The 17,427-nt window shown below is 36.4% G+C and overlaps 1 protein-coding gene across 5 annotated transcripts in view; it reads left to right on the top strand.

Annotated features, from left to right (window-relative positions):
• The window catches only part of CACNA2D1 (calcium voltage-gated channel auxiliary subunit alpha2delta 1), a 342,789-nt gene extending 337,145 nt beyond the window's left edge, over positions 1–5,644 (top strand). For all 5 annotated transcript variants that reach the window (XM_056514818.1, XM_056514832.1, XM_056514799.1 and 2 more), the window contains one exon: positions 1,918–5,644. In XM_056514818.1, coding sequence (XP_056370793.1) covers positions 1,918–2,034 — 117 coding nt within the window. In that variant the 3' untranslated portion in view covers positions 2,035–5,644. The remainder of the gene's footprint in view (positions 1–1,917) is intronic.
• Positions 5,645–17,427: the final 11,783 nt, after the last annotated feature.

Below are 17,427 nucleotides of genomic sequence, written 5' to 3'. Positions count from 1 at the left end.
TCTAAGTTTCTAAAGGAGACTCTTGGTGACTCTGTGCTATAATTCCTGATAATGTACTGGTCTGCTTTGTCTGCTTTATCTGATTTTCCGTATTTTTCCCAAACTGTTTTGGAAACCTACCAGCTTTAAAGAATGCATTGTGTACAGAATAAATAACATTAAAATTCTCACCCATTAAAGCTGGTATAAAGAACTCATGGAAGGCCTTTGCTATTCCCTGTAACTTCCAAATTCTGTCTTCACACCTTTGTTATGAATGAGTTGCACTAACATCATATTTGACTTTGTGCTTTTGATTTGGTCAAAAATTTCTATTATAATTTCAGTGTATTCTGCAGGAAGGTTATAAAAAAACACTTTATTCCCCCCTCCTCCCCTTATTTCCTGTTTATATCTGATCTGCCATTTTTATGTACTTTCTTGACCTTGCCCATTTGAGTAAACTTGATGTCCTGAACTGTATTCTTACAAAGCTGGGAAGTTTTGCTTAAGGAAAATTTGCTAACAAATTAAAGGATGCTTAATGACTCTTTCTGATTTATCCTGCATGTACTTTTTGTACACACACACACATGCACACACACACACACACACACACACACACACACACACTCCCCTGCCTTTTCTGGGATATATTAAGTATTAATTGCTTATGCCTCAGTGGCATGTCAGTCTGAACCAGGAACTTTTCCCTCTCTGTTGGCTTTCCTCTGCTTTCTGTGTTTGTTTTTTTTTTTGTTTTTTTTTTTTTGTTTGTTTGTTTTTTTAATTTCTGTGCCAGCAGCCAGTCTCTGTTACTGTTCAGATTCAGTTGTCTGTACTTCCCTGCACATATTGCTCCTGTTCAAGAAGTTTCCTCAGTTGCTAATATACTTAAATTGCTTTCCACCTACACTGTTTTCTTGGAGGCTTGGAATCTTTTGGAAAATGGAAAGAGTCTTTTTATACCATGGGTACAGAATACAGTGAAAACAAGAGAAAGGCCAAATATTTTCAGCCTTTAGACCTACCCGTGAATCTCAGACTTATCAGACAAAGCGGTGATGGAAAATTTTCCTGGTGTTTTGGGTACTAATCAGGGTTTGTATCAGTCTTGAGAAACAAGGTCTAAGGTGTTACAGGCTCCAGAACAGGTATCAAAATGAATTTCAGCCAGACTAATGAATAGGTTCATCATGTGAAAGGTATTAAGCATTATAAGGAAAGTGGGAGCAAAGAACAGCAATTAATGGTGGAGAGGAAAAGCAGTGTGATTGCTGTGTGGCATAAAGAATAATTACTGATGCATGACAGAGCAGTGCACCTCAGAGAGAGCTTCAAACTGCATCAAGCATGTGCAAGTAGTGCAATAGAAAAATTCCTTCTCATATTGAATAGAGCTAGAGAGGCAGAGAAAGGATTTTCATTCTCTTTGATCATCTCTTCACCTGCAGACCATATCCATTTTATTGTGCAATCATTGGATGAAATGGACATAAACATATTTTGGTATTTGTTTTCTAATCTTGAAAAGCTATCTGCTCTTCTGTCTTTTCTCACTATAAAGTCATACTCAGAATCTTAAAATGAATGTAATTTCAAGGAAAATAGATGGTGTTCACTGGGGCCCCCAGGTATATTCCATAGCATTTCTTGATTGATGGTGTAAGTATCCCATCTAGTTCATAAGTGTGTGCTGTAAACCTTGAAAGTATTTAATGCTCCCATGTTTATAGTTATAGTAATAGTACTACTCTTTGTATCAAAAATCAGAGGAACTTCCAGGAATTATTTTCCTGTTATTTTAGCAAAATATATATAAGACCAGAAAGGATGCCTCAATGATAGTTTAAAATTTCGAAATCTGAGCCGTAGATTACTCCTCAAGCAGCTTCACTGTAATTAATATTAAATGATTTCTTCTCTTCTTGTCGACAGGAAGATTCAGCTGACTGTGGTGGGGCCTCTGGTCTGAGTCCATCACTGTGGTCTGTGGTAGCAATTCAGTCGGTCCTGCTTTGGCTGTTATCTGGCAGCAGACACTGCCGGTTATGACCTTGCTAAACCAAAACCTGCATAACTAAACCAAGACCTGGCCAAAACGATAGCCTCAGTTTCATTTTGGGAAGGGTCAGCTCCTGGGGCAGCAGCAGGGAGCAGTGCCCGTGTCTGGTTTCCCTGTGCTGTGAGACTCGTCGAGGCGCCGCGACGCCTGCATGTCGGATGTCGGCTCTTCACCGTGCGCGAATGCTGCATCACCCACCAGGATTTCTGTACGTGCCCCACCGGGGACATCCAAAACCTTTCGTTCATTCATTCGTTTGTTGTTGTAATCTTGATGACTTCATGTAAAAGGGCTCCCCTAACAATATGTTTATATGGTTTTCATTTCTTTTAAGCTTTGGATATCTTGAAGATTTATATTCTTTTACATGAACAGTTGTTTAAAAACCAAAAAGTAAAAGTAAAAGAAAAAGGAAAAGGAAAACATTCTCCCCAATATACATTACTAGCACCACGATGGCTTCTTTTAGCATTAGTTTTGTCCAAACTAGTTGAGTAAAATGAAACTATTGGCCAGTCTTCACCAGAAGTTCAGCATGATTGGAATGCTTTATGATGAGTGGTTAATTCTTCCAAAATGAATAATGCAGCCAGCTAAGCTTTGGCAGGTTGATATTGTATGTAGAAAGGAAGGAAGGGAGAAAATTACTGTGTTTAAAAATACAAAGGTACTGGAGAGTGTAACAAAAAGAGTGATTTTCATCTTAAACTTGGTGTCATCTTCTGTCAGAAACAAATGTTAATTTTGATGTAATAATCACCTCCTTTTCACAATACAGTTACATATAAAGCTAATAGAAGTTCTTCAAAGGCTGAAACAAAATGCTTGTGAATAAAAAATGTCTTTGTGATATTTGAACGTTGGTTTCCAGGGGTATTTTGCATGATGATGATGCTATGTTATTGTTTTTCAGTTTGTTTTCTTTGATGGTAGAGTATAGTTCATTGAAAAGATAAGAGAGTGATTCTTGTATTGTGTGAGAAATTGAACATTGCAATGTGTTGCAATCAAATCATATTAAATTATATTATGAAACAGAGCTCTGAATATACTGTGCAATGAAAAAGTTGAGAAAATAGGGTAAATATAGATTGTAACAAAAGAATTAAGGTGGATTTTTTTACAGAATATTGATCTCACATGAAAATCTGTGTACAGATATTTTAAGAATATGAAAATCAGATTTAACCATTTATTTTTGGAAGTATATGTTCTCTAAGGTTCATATCAGGTTCCCCCTTTGTTTCCTTCATATAAACCCACCCATAATATGAAAACTTAGGCTGTTGCTATTTATTATTGAAAATAGCATATTTAACAGCAAAATTACCTGGTTGCTGTGATTAGAAAAAATATAAACAAATGGGGAGCCTTAAATCTATATGTATGCACATTGATACTTGATTGTGAATAATAACCCTAGAAGTTGTTTTTATACAACCTCATTGGTGATACAGGTTGGTGCAGTAAATCACAATATTACAGTGTAGCATAGTGTTGATGCAAAATATGATTTGCGCTTTTTTTTCTAGTTTTCAGAACTAAACAGTATTGCAAGACAGCTAAACCAATGAATGTGCAACTCTGCTGGTATTGTACAGTTCTGCTAACAACTGCAATATGCAAATATTAATATGGCACAATACACTAGCTCTTTAAAAAATAAAAAAATGCAAATCATCGGTATGTATATGCTGGCAATTGAGTGATATAATTTTAATCATGCCAAAAGCTTAAAAAAATGATTGGGCATGCATTAATATCCTATGAAAACTGAAGAAGCTACTCAAAGCCATGGCATGGCTAGAGCAATCAGATGTCTACCATAGTTGTACTCATGGCTGGTTCATTGTTTTTCATGTTCCTTGGCTCCAGCTATATATTTTCTCATGTTTGGGAATATAGTGAGTGAAAAAAATAAATCCTGACCTTTTGTTCAATGATAAAATCTTGATTAAAAAAAAAATATACCTAGCAATGTCATAGGGTTAAAAGTACAACTAACTGTTTTGGATGACTTCAGGTCCTCCTCAGGGAAGGTCAGCTAATGTTGATAATAAGGGTGAAGATAAACTTGGAGCTCTTCTTCCAGTCATAGTGCTGCAGTTCTGTTCACCCTAGCACCTGTTACCACCTGATAAAAAAATTGGTTTGAGTGTTTGCAATGGCAAGACTGCACCCAGTATTTTTCCTTAATGAGGTCAATTGACATTTTATGGGAGGAGCAAGTTTTCTAGGATTAGGCCAATAATTACTGCACTTACTGCTTTTACTCTGAGGTTACTTTAAATACTCACTGGTTTGCGTTGTGCTCTTTTCATTTCGTGTTAGTATATTAAGTTCTCTGTAGTTTTCACTTAGTTTCCCAAAAGAAACCCTTCATGGACAAGTTGCACTGTTTAAAACACTTTGCTTATGCTGGTAGGCCAGAGTTACTTACTAGGCATCTGATTAGAGTTTGTAGGGGAAAAGAAAGATGGCACAAATTCATGCTGCCACAGGAAACATCTATGGCTTTTGCTCTCACCCCACTTCCCTTAGAGCGCTCAAATGCAAAAGGAGGACAAGCCCATGCCATGCAGACACATAGCCCTCCTGGGCTATCCAAAGAGGGAAATGTCCTTTGTTCCTCTCCTTCACCCCTCTATATGACCTGAAGAAATGTGTTTCTGTATAAACATGTAGCCTTCCAGCTAACATAACATTCTATGTGAACAATTAGCCAACATGATACCCATCTTACACCTTAGAAAGTAGTAAGTATTTTACATGCTTTAAAATTATATATTAGAATATCTCCAAGTGATGGTCAAGACTTTTTTTAAATGCCCCAATATCTGCAAAATGCAAACCATAGACCAAAAATGCAATCTGAATTTTAGCCTATCTCAAAATGTGAATACCAGTCTGATTGAAGTAGCTCACATGAATAAATACAAATTCTCATGCAGAAGAGTATCCTTACTCTCACAGTGCAATCATAGTCATCTTCTCTTGTCTTTGAAAGAAGAAGCTTGATCCTAAATTTTAAATTAAGGTATTTTTAAGTACTATATACTGTAAAAAGTTGTGGTTTTTAAAGTCAGCTAAGAGGCTCTGTTGATGATTGCTCAAATCCTTTAAATAGTGCAAAGGGAATTGTTGGGACTGGTTCAGTTCACACAGAAATCATGCAGTGTATTGTGCATCTGACAAGTAACCACCATTAAAGTTGTTACAGCATGGTACTGTGCTAAAGATGATCTGAGGACTTAACATGAAAGGTTTCTTTCTAGTTTTTTCTTTTAAACAACCAGCATTACTGCCAAAACACTGACCGTGGTCCATATTTGTAACAAGTTTTTAACATAACATACCAGGTCTGATTGACAAGATTTTTAGGACCTGTACCTTTAAGACTTTAGTATGATCTTTTTCATGTTTCTAATGCTTGAGGCTTTACTGCTTAACTTGACAAAAATAACAGTGTTGCTGCCATTTGTAAGTTTTCCTACAATATTCCTTTTATTAACTTAAAACCTGGCCTTACTGGTTTCAAATAGGCAGTATCCCTTTTAAGTGACCTTTGCAACCCAAGTGTTACTTGCTGTGGTTGAGAGCTTTTTGCTGTCACTGAAGAGACATTAAGACCTTTTTTCCCATTAACACATAGCAAACATGCTTATGTATGACTTAATTCCAAAACACAACCTCAGTACCACTAATCCAAAAATTCAGATGCTAGCAAACTGGTTATTAAGAAATATATTAATGCCTTCAAGACAGTGCAATGCACTCGGGTGTTTTTGGAATGTCAACCTAAGGTGAAATCTTAATAACTCCTGTCTTAGGATAAATTTTACCCTAACTTCATCAGACATCCAAGCCTTTAACAAAGGCCAGATTTATTATTATTTTGTTCATACCACAATGTTAATATTGTTAATACTCATTGTACACTATTGTAAAAAGATTAAAAACAACGCGTCTGAAAACAATTCAAGACTTTTGAAAAGTTAGCCTCACCCTCTTCCCAGCTACTTGCATCTGTCCTGTTTATGATTTAAAAGAAAAACATCATCTTGAAGAAATATTTCACTGAGGCTAAAGGGATACTGTCTTGTTCAGATGCCATGAAATTGCGATTGTGATCTGACAAAGCTGTCTTCTCTTCTTGTGTTGTATGGAATGTCTGGATCATGCTTTCTGGGATATTTTTATTGAAATGCTCAGTGTGCGTTTCTGCAAAAAAAGACTTGGTTGCCCTTACAAGGCAAGCAGGTCTTTCTCCCTTTTCTTGTGTTCTCTTGACACTTTTGTGGAACTTGACAAGCCTGGAAATAAAAAATAATTTTTTGTAAAAATTTGTACAATAATGTTATAAAAAGTTTATAATCCTAGAACTGTTGTGTTAATTATTGTGCAAAAACAGTATATTCAGAATAAAAGTTTATCATTTAAAATCAACAAATGTTTTATTGTTCATTCTGTATAATAAAAACATGTAAATAAGAGCCTATATTATTTGCTATATAATACTTCTGAGTTTCATATAATTATACCTAAGTGTCTGAAGAGAGTGAAGACAGTGACTTAACACAGGTCTTCATGGGGTTCAGAGAAGGATGCACAGCAACCTTCATTTCTCTTTCATTTGTGACTGAGAAAATTAAAAAAATAAGTGGGTAAAAGTACAACCAATGAAAACTGAGGGTCTGTAAAGCTCTCAGTAAAATAAGAGTCTGAGACAGCTGAAGTATCCCTGTTGTCCTTTAACAATTGCTTTTGGAAGGGTTGCCATTTGCTAACTTGTAAACACTGATGAAGTCCAAGAGTTCATTCACATGGAGAGGCAGAGTAAAATCAGACGCCTCAGATGGGTCCTGCCCAAGCTGTTGTCTCCACCTCTGACCAAAACTGAGTCATGATTCAGTCAGCTTCTGTACTGCTGCTGTTCTTAGCTAAGCACTGTGATCAGAGTGGATGTATATACCTTAATAATCAGGCTTGGGGTGCTCAGGAGGTGCTTTGCAGGGTTTCAGAGTTCCTGCAAGGGCACTGGCAATCTCTGTCAGAAGTGCTGGGCAGAAAGCTGCAAGAAGAGACTGCTTTAGAAGCCTAATTTTAATCCTCAACTGCAAATGTGTCACAGCCCAGAGAGAATGGCAGTTGTAAAATTCTGATGGATTTACTGAATCCCTGAGGAGCAGATAAGAGAAAAAGAAATAAAATGCAGATTCTAGTGCTGCAAAATAATAGATCACCCATGAAGAAATGCTACAAGGCAGTGCATGACACTGTGCATCAACATCCAGAGATTACCAGCCTCAGCTAGATTAAACATTGCTTCCTAACTACATGATTATCCCCACATGCTGAACTCACTCTATCATGCTTTCTGTAGGCTGACTGCCATCAAGATGTAGAAATAAATAAATCACAAAAATCCCATTCTTGTACATGTTTAGTTTAATTGCTCTATTACAATTCACTATTCATTAAGTAAAGGAGAAGACACTCTTGGACAAGACAAGGTTTTCCCTCCACACTTCTGGAACTTATAAGCATCTTTGACCTCATCAGTTTGATATGGGAATGGCTGCACTGCAGTGAGATATTCTATATTCATCCCTTGTGTAAATCAAACCAGAATGCACTTGGCCTGTCATATTGTATTATTTTGAGAGATGACTTCACACTGTCCAATGCAGCTCTATTGCTGCTAACCATCAACAGAAATCAAGACATTATATAACATGAATATTACAAAGCGCCTTCATCGTCACATCTATTAATCCAGTGCTCCTTGTGATGTTTGACTGAAAAATATGCCCACCCTTAATGGTACAACATTTTCTCTGTCTGTTGCAAAAGACATTGAGAACAATGTCTTTCTTTCCAAAAATCTCTTAGGAGCTTTTGTTCACAAAATGTACAAAGGGGAAGAGGAAAGAAAAATGAGACTTTTAGGAGAATGATTTAATCTAAATTCTAACTATATTTCTTATAATTGTTTTAAATATTTAATAATTTCTCTCTTTGTCAGATTGGGAATGTCACATTCTTAGGAGCTGACTTTTCCTTTTGAAGCCGTGTTCAGAAACCCAGGCACCTTTTAGTGGAATCTTCCCTTTTAATAGAACATCTGCCCTACTCTTCCTTTAAGGGTTTTGAACCTTGTTTTTCCTCTGAATGTTGAAAATCTTTCCTGGACTAGATCTCCAAGTGTACATCCCATATTGTGTAGAACAGGTATTTGAACTTGATAATCAGTGTTTCCTTTGGGAAAATGATAAGCATGTTTGTGATTTGTGTCACCTAGCTGTAGTTGTCAATTGGTCCTGAGTTACTCTACAGTGAACAGAGTTTAGGAGCTGGTTACACATGCTCCAAGGCATAGCCAGTCTTTAAACATCTGCCTTAATGACTGGAAGGTGAATTCTTTAAAAAGACTTTTCTACTGCTATTTTAGTTGTATGCCTTTTCAAAGAGAGGAGTTAACATATTAAGTAAAATCTTCATCTTCTACTTCATCCATTACCTTTTTGTTTGGGTTTTTTAATGGGCTCTTAGTGCTGCTAGTTTCTGACAGCTGTTTTGAGAACGAAATATGAAATAAAGGATTTCTGTGGTATTCACTTTTCCTTTACAAGGGTATCTTTCAATTATATTTTTTAAGCTACTGAATTAGTTTTGTTCATAAACAAAATAAAACACATGGATTTAGAAATGAAATCTCACTCAGAATTTCCATTTTAACTTTTGTGGCTTTAACCCAGACTCTTCTTGTGACCCAGACTCTTGTGATCTCAGTCTCCGTTCTGTGGCTTGATTATTAAAAACTAAATTTTTTGAGCATTGTAATACACACACTATGGAAATGTTAATTAACATGCTTGGAACACTGACTAACAGCACAATGTTTTGGTATGTGTGGTTAGCATTATTCCTCTTAGCTATTTAGAGAGTCCAAGTACTGCACATTATGATATGGGTTAGTCAGTTTGCCATATAAGCACTGGGATCTTCAGGAATTAATAATCTACAGGAATTAATTAGCTTTAGGAGAAAATTGCAGACACTGAGGGTCTCCTCTGCCTAAAAAGATACTGAAATACCTGATTGCAGGTGGGTTGCAAATTAGGAGCATTCTTCTGTCCTGTTTGTCTGTAGTCTGCACAAAAGAGAAAAGACTCCATGTAATGGTAGGATGTGCTTTTGACATTTTTTGGGGATACCTGTCTGGGGAGAAACAGCCAGGGAAACTTTGAGAACCTGGGGCTAAATTATATGCACTGGGATTCATTAGGTGAGCACTAGATGTCTGTGTTCCTGGAGACAGTGGAGACCCATGATAAATAGACATGGAGTGGGGAGAATTATCCCAGTGGCCAGTCTCTGGGGCTCTTACTGCAGTTTGCATACACACCTTTCTGTTGAAATTGAGGCATGAGGGTGCTAGATTCAGAGAAGGACCAAACAGTGAAGATATATTCATTCAAAGCTTGGCTATTCTGTTTCTGTTTGGCTCCTAGGATCAATGTCTGGGCTCAGAAAATTCCCACTAAGACAAGGCAGATGTGAAATCTAGGCTCATAGCTGCCAGGGAATGATACAGGGAATGATCTGCTTTAAAGGTCATTGCTGTGCAGACATAGTGGAAGAGATGCCAGACTGCAGGCTCTGACAGGAGCTTGTTTGGTGCCTGTGGTTGGAGCACAGTCTGAGCCAGCACTGAATGCCTTCCAAGGAAGAGAGGAGATAGTGGTGGTGGGGAGGGGGATGTTACTCATCTTTTGCATCATGTGCTTCCATGTACAATATTTGTCTGAAAAGTCTAAAGTCTGGTTCTAGTCCTTCTTTCTAGTCTGTTCTATTCTGGTTTCTAGTCTATTCTCAGAAAGGAGAGAGAATATGAGCACTTACATTTAGAGGCAGCAATGACATCTAGCCTACAGGTTGGATTGGATGGCTCCCTTGACTGGTCTGGCCATCAGGCTGTTGAGATATGTTTACAATAAGAAGATGACTAATCACCTTTAGGCATGTGTTTTCTAGTATTTTCATGGAATCTTATATTAGGTTTTGGAAATTGTCATTATTTCATTATGGAATAGGAAGAAATTAAGAGATGGGTAGAACTTGAAGATCTAGAGAGTTCTGGAAAGGTTAAATACCTGTAACTATGTGCAAGATATCACAGTTTTGTGTGTTTGGGGCTCCAAAGCTTGACTAAGTAATATTTTGGTTGAAAAATGCTGTGATGTAGGATTCTGAAACTAGACAGTGTTTCTAGGACATTTCTGAGAAGATTATTTATGTCATTAATCACTTGAACTTTCTGATTTTTTTTATATTTATGTCCAGTTCTAATCTACAAAATCATACAGTGTCAAGCTTTAAAATCAATCCTTAATTTTCAGTGAATGGAAGGTCTCGCTATCCACAAGGAAAGCAGCTGTGCTGAATCTAAGCATTTAGGATTAGGAATAGGAAGTATTATTGACCCTAAATTTGATTTTAGTAGACTATTTTATTGCTTGGAAAATATATTGCTCATTTATTCATCCAAAATTTTTCTAACACTTTGTGATGGCATCCAACTTTGCATAACCCTGTAGCTGAGGCAGTAGCATGGAAGAAGTGGAGCAAACTGGTGTCTCTGTTTCCACCTCCATTTATTAGCAGCAAGAAATTCAACAAATTACATAATATTTGAGCTGTCAGCTGTCTAAAATTTCACTGAGAAAAATTGTAAGTCAGACACAATACCTTTCAAATGCTTCCACACTTCTTGGGGAATGTAGGTGTTAAACTAAACTTTTGAGATATTAAGATTTTGGGGGGAAGATAAATATTTTTCTGCCTTTTAGATGCTACCCATGGGCTTCTAGCAACCTGCCAGTGTGCTTTGCTTTCCAAGGTCAAAGGGCTCACTGTGCTTTATTGTGGCAGATGACATGAGTAAAACTGGGCTTTAAGGCAGCTTGCATGTAAGGCCTCCTTTGCAAAGCGTGAAGGAGAACCTGCAGTGTGATATTTGATCTTTTAGAATCTCTAGTTGAGTGAAATGCCTTAAATAGAAAATAGGCCTGTTCTGAATGAAAACCTATCCTGGGCACTGTGCAGATAGGCACCTTTATTGCTTCCAGAAGAACTTGTCTCATGTAAATGGATATTCTGTTACTAGAGAGCTCTTTTTAAAAAGAGCTTTAATAGCCATTTAAAAATAACAGAATAGTGTGGAATGCTCTGTTTTATAGTTTAGCTGTATTCACCTTGCTGTAACTAACCCTGGACTGCCTTCACCATATCTGAGGCCTTTTTCTGCAATTCTGTTGATTTACAAAATCCAGTGGATCTCAAAGTCAAGTTCCAAAACACTGTAGATAAGAATGACAGCAGTAGCAGAGGAATTGTTTCGTTTATTTGTTTGTTTGGGTTTTTTTCCCCACTAAACCTACCCACCTACCTAGAACACTCAGATTATAAATCTTTCAAAAGGTAGCAAGGAATATATATGATTGAACTGATTGCCATTAGGGAACACAATTTTTATTTTTTTTATATATATATTTGCATCTTTCTGCACTATGTTTTGGTGGGTTTTTGGTGCTCTTTTCCCCAAAGTTTATGGAGTGTGTGTAATGAACCTGCATCAAAACAAAGCCCAGGTCTTCCATTTTGATGTGTGACATGAAATGAGTGCTATACAGGATATAAGCTTTCTCTAGTAGTTACCGAAGCTTTTATTAAAATTTCTTTTCTAGGGAATTTAATAGCTATAGCTTTGTAGGTTATCAGACATAGCTTTAATTCTTGGTAAAATTAAAGTCAGGTTTGCTGAACCAAACAGCTATTTTAAAATCTAACTGAATCAGAAAAACAAATTGGTTCAATCAGTAGTATATTGCTCTCTCTATCTATTTCAGACTATACAACTGAAAGGAGGTTGTAGCAAGGTGGGGGTCAGTCTTGTCTGTCTAGTAGGAAGCGACAAAGAGAAGGATAAATGGCATCAAGTTTCACCAGAAGAGATTTAGGCAGACATTGGGAAAATTTTCTACACCAAGAGGGTTGTCAGCCATTGTAATAGGCTGGAAAAGGGGTTGATCACCATCCCTGGAGGTATTTGAAATGTGGGAGTGACACCTAGGGCCATGGCTTAGTGGTGAAGATGCTGGATTAACAGTTGGACTTGAGGATCTTAGAGATCCTTCCCAACCTGAAAACTTCTATGATTCTGTACCAGGGAGGTTGTGTTTAAACTGTAGCTAGAGACTCAATTTCTTCTTCTAATGTTGCTCGTAATAAATGAGATGTCTATTTAAAACTTAAAGGTCTGCTTTGCTCAGATTTAAATACTTACTGATTTGTATTGGTTTGTTTTCCTGTTTGGTTTTTTCTTTTTCTTTTTTTTTTTTTTTTTTTTTGTTTTGTTTTGTTTTGTTTTGTTTTTTTGTTTTGGTTTTGGTTTTGGTTTTTATTTTTTGTTGGTTTGTTAGTTTTGGTTAGGGTTTGGGTTTTGTTTGGGTTTGGTTTTTTGGGGGTTTTATTTGACACTGTCATTAATCATAATGCACTTAAGGAAAAGTTTGTATTCTCAAGATTGCCCAGAATTTCCCTCTCAAGAGCAGAAACTGAAAGAGCAGATTGAAGAATTAACCACTTCTAAAAAGCAAACATACTTAAGTAAGGATACTTACCATTCTTTGGGGGGAATCTTAACTGGAATAGAAAAGATAGGTGCTCTTTCTCTGGGCTAATGGCTGCAGAGTCACTTCAGGATACACAGCCATGAGATTCCAGACCCTGTGTGTGTGATGCACCTCTTTGAGGTTCATGCTGATATCCAGTGGGATTGGCATCCATATGCTTCCCTGCATCCTGTAGGACAGTGATGATTGTTCTCTGTCACCTGTCTTGTGTCTCCTCCTCCCATGCCCATGCAGGCTGCTCCCAGAGTCCATCCCCTGTGCCCAGCAGTGCTCCTTGCAGCACCTACAGGCAGCTTTCCAAAATTCCTGCACACAGAGTTACCCTCAGCCTCTGCCTCTGGAGGCATTTCTCACCATTGGTCAGAAGAAAACCTGACATATGAAATTCATAATTAAAGCCACAGATGATAAAATTTGGAAAGTATGTCTAGAGTGTCTGGATACAGTTTTGTATGGACCAGAGCAATGTTTGGCTGTGCCAGGCAAATGCCTTTTGGAAACTTTGGGTGGCCTGAAATTATTCTGTTTAGCTTTTGCTTATGTAAAAATGATCAACTTCATGACAGGATCTGTTAATAACCCAAAGGTCTTAGATGCCCAACTTGCATTTATATGAAATAGAACCAGATGCAGACTATAAAATGATGTGAATATTTTTTAAATGACTTCACTGAAATTTTGTCTCATATTTTCTTACAATTCATGATTAATATTTTTAAAGGTGATTTATCTTTCATCTTGGGTTCTACTATTGTTGACTTAACCTTAAGAGAGAGTAGTAGAGCTTGAGAAGGAAGATCACTTGTTGAATGCATTTTTAAAATATATTTCAATTAGTGAAACATGAATTAAAGTCTGTAGAGTTATAAATTTTAGATATTAAAAGAAAATTACATGGGTTTTTCTTATTTATTTTCCCACAAGAAGAGTAAACCTGAGCAATTTTTGTCCTTTTAATATACTGCTGTGGATGATAAAACAATGGCAAATAGATTAACAACTTTTGACCAACAGCTGTGATTAGTAGAAGTAAAATACATGTAGCTGGGTGTCTCTTTCCCCATTTTGTATTACTAACAGTATGTTATAACAATTAAAGGACAAAGTTCTCATCTTTTTTTTTTCTTTTTTTTTTTTTTTTTGGTGGCAGAAATTCAAGAAATATTTGTCCTGAAAGAAAAAATTTATTATGGAAAAGCTTTCTGAGGTTTCTAGTAAGGCTGTCTGATTGCTCCAGCAAACAAAAGTTGCATGCAATTATCTGAAAACCATAGAACCAAAGCTTTTGAATTAAATTTAGCACTTGATTTACTGTATTGCTGGGGGCAACACTGCACATGCATGAAGCCAAGTATGTGTTTGAATACTTTCACTGAATAAAATTATTAAAAAAAATATAAATTACTGTCTACTGTGTGAATTCTATTATGCTCCTTTTTGAATTTACTTAATGCTTGAAAGTGTCTGCTAATTTTGTCTTTACAACTTTTTTTAGTGTTACATATATTTATTATTAGGAAAAAAAGTTTAAATTACTGATTTTAAGAATGGTACCTTAAGCTCTTGATTGCAGTTTTCCTAATGCCAAAAAAAAAGTAATAAAAAGGACAAAGTGTGTTCTCTACAAGAATTTTTGAAGTTATTTCAAAAAATGGCAACATAATCAATAAAAACCTATTTGAATCATTATCAAACCGCATCTTAAGCATTATGTGACACTAGGTGAACCATCAAACCTTCATCAGGAAATGAAATAATGGCTAAAATTGTGATGAAATACTGTGAGCTTTGTTCTTTGTAAGAATTCCATATTCCAATTGCCAAGATTATAAAGAAAATACTCCAGTCATCTCCCTATCACTTCCCAAAGCAAATTATGTTTTCTCTATAACATCTGAAGAAATAAATGCATTTTCATTTGCATGAGGTAGAAGTATTGGCCTGATGTAATCCACGAATGCAGTATGATAAACAATAAATGAAATTAGAGTGCAGTGTAAGGAAAGCTGATGATGTATCCAACAACTCTGCTGTCACTGTTTGTGACTTGCTAGGTAAAGGCTATGAAACAATTTTTTCAGTTTTCTTGCTTGTTAGCTTGTTTTCATAAAAGGGACTTATAAAACTGTGCAGCAGAACTCTTTGCTGTGAGGGTGGGGAGACACTAGAACAAGTTTCCCAGAGAGGCTGTGTGTGCTCCATCCCTGGAAGTGTTGAAAGCCAGGTTGGGTGGGGCTCTGAGCACCTGGAAGGTGAAAGGATGGATGTGGAGATGCTTTTTAAGAGCATCAGCAGATCCTCAGACAGTTCTGGTTTGGAAATGTAAACTATCACATTCATAAATAAAAGATCTGGCGTGTTAAACTTCTGCTGAACAGAATCACTGCAGAAAAATACCAGAAACTATTGTTTCAATGACAGTCAATCAGCTGAAAATAACCCCCATATAATAAGCTTGAAAACAGAGATCTTTATTTGAACATTTATAGTCTGCTTTATAGGCTGATAATTAAAAAATTATCAGCTAAATTTGAGATTCTCTGTTGTTCAGAAACGATTTCTTAGCTTTGGGAATCCATTTTCTTTTTATTTTTCTATGAAAATAAAAGTTTTGGGGGCTGAGGAGGGGGCTTCTTTTTTCTTTTTTCCCTACATGCACCTGCACATTTCACACTACTTTTTAAACAGCTGTGTTTGGTAGTTTAAGTTTTTCTTGTCAAAAAAAAAAATGCCCCAGTGAACACCAGAAACTGTACACTGTTCAGTGACTCATTTAACTTCTCAGAACACATTTTTAGCAAATTAATCTAATTCATAACCACAGGGTAGCATTTACGATCTGTTCAAGGAAGACGAATGTGGAATAATGTAAGACATATGTGATTTTCATGTGATTTTCTTTTTTTATTTTTTATTTATTTATTTTTATTATTTTAATTTTTTTTATTTAATTTTATTTTTTCTACCAAGACCTGAAAATGGATTAATGGTGCATTTTTCTTGCTCATAAATGTGTTCCAATACTCATCTTGCTCTCCACGCAAAATTGCGTAAGGTGGAGAGAGACTTTGTTTAAAGTGCAAGGAAGACACAAATATGAGATGGAAACAAGACAGTCATAGCAATACATAAATAAATAAGGAATATATGAGATCAGTATCCTGCAGGCTTAGGGCACGTGAGCCTCTCATGTGAGCTGTCCTGCTGACTTCAGTGGAAAGCTCGCGTGATTTGTTGAATTATCCAAACAAAAATTCTTGCATTAGACACAGGAATGGCTTTAAAGTACATAGTTTGCTTCTCTCTGTTTGAGGACTGAATGCTCTTGCATAAGTGGCACTAAGGTCAGAGCACTCCCCCTTCTTCAAAGTTCATGCATGGAGATATTATTATTATTATTATTATTATTATTATTATTATTATTAAGAATAAGAATAAGAATAAGAATAAGAATAAGAATAAGAATAAGAATAAGAATAAGAATAAGAATAAGAATAAGAATAAGAATATTCAATAAATTAAACTATTTTTTTTTTACAGATTGAGATCAAAAGTTCAGCATTTTATCATTCCTTTTGTAGTTATTCCTTTGCATTCCCTTGAAAATTCCAGAGCCTCATCAACTGTGGTATCAAGTATCTCATCAGTTTGGACATGCAGTGCTTAAAACATCACTTTGCCTATATTCTGCTTATGGTAAAATAACAAAGAAGAGGGTTCACAGTTGATATGGGAACTTCAGTGAGTCTCCTCTCTTTTCACAGGACTTATCAAAGATCAGGATGAACTCTGCTGCTGTTTCCAACACACACACATAGAGAAGGACCATTCTTTCTTAAGAACTAAAAAAAATGTCAAAGATCCCCAAAAATCCCCAAAACTCCAACATGATATTGTACTAAAGCCAGAAAGGACTGTGGTAACAGTGAAGAGTTGTCCAACGTCCCTGGACATCTCTTCAGGACAGTCACTGCTAATTTGTTACATGATGGTCCTGATCATAGCAACCTCCCTCCTGGGGGATGTGCTCATACCTTCACCTCCCTTGTTGTCTTCCCAGGCCTGGCTGTAAATTCTGCCTGTCTTGTTAAAACCTTATTCCTGTTGTGTAGGGTCAACTTTAATTCTTCTTTCCAGTCCTCTCCTGTTGACTGAGAGAAAGAAAAGAAAGTCGCATGTATGTATTTAATAAAAGCATATTTATTATCCTTCCACTAGCCCAGGGCTTTTGAATGCTTTTTCAAAATAATATTGTTTAATCTAAGCTTTGCAGATTTGAAATTTTATTTTTCTCTACTCTTTTGGATGAGATCTTTATCTCCTTTCTGGTTTACATCTATGCTGACAGGTTTATGACATGGCTGCTATGTTTTCCCAACTATAACAGTGCAGAAAACTGCTCCTAGCAGTGAAAAAGTACCTGTGTAGGACTTAGAAATGACAGGTGTGAGATTTGTGAATGGCTAAGCTATCAAGAGCCATTACCAAGAAAAAATCAGTGTTTATTGGATGCTGCTTTGTCCATAATGTCAGTAACTTCTGCAGTTTCATAAAAGCAACTTTTATCTGTGCAATTTGGGCCAGTGGTTGCTATGGGATGTATCAGAAGACAACTGCTTCATGCAGATTACAGAGGAGGAAAGTTCTCCAACATGGTCACATCCTCTAACCCAAACACCATCTGTG

This window comes from Oenanthe melanoleuca, chromosome 1A, assembly GCF_029582105.1.
Source record: "Oenanthe melanoleuca isolate GR-GAL-2019-014 chromosome 1A, OMel1.0, whole genome shotgun sequence".
NCBI classification, from domain to species: domain Eukaryota; kingdom Metazoa; phylum Chordata; class Aves; order Passeriformes; family Muscicapidae; genus Oenanthe; species Oenanthe melanoleuca.
The sequence above is the reverse complement of the archived record's forward strand: the minus strand, read 5'-3'. Positions and strand labels throughout refer to the sequence as shown.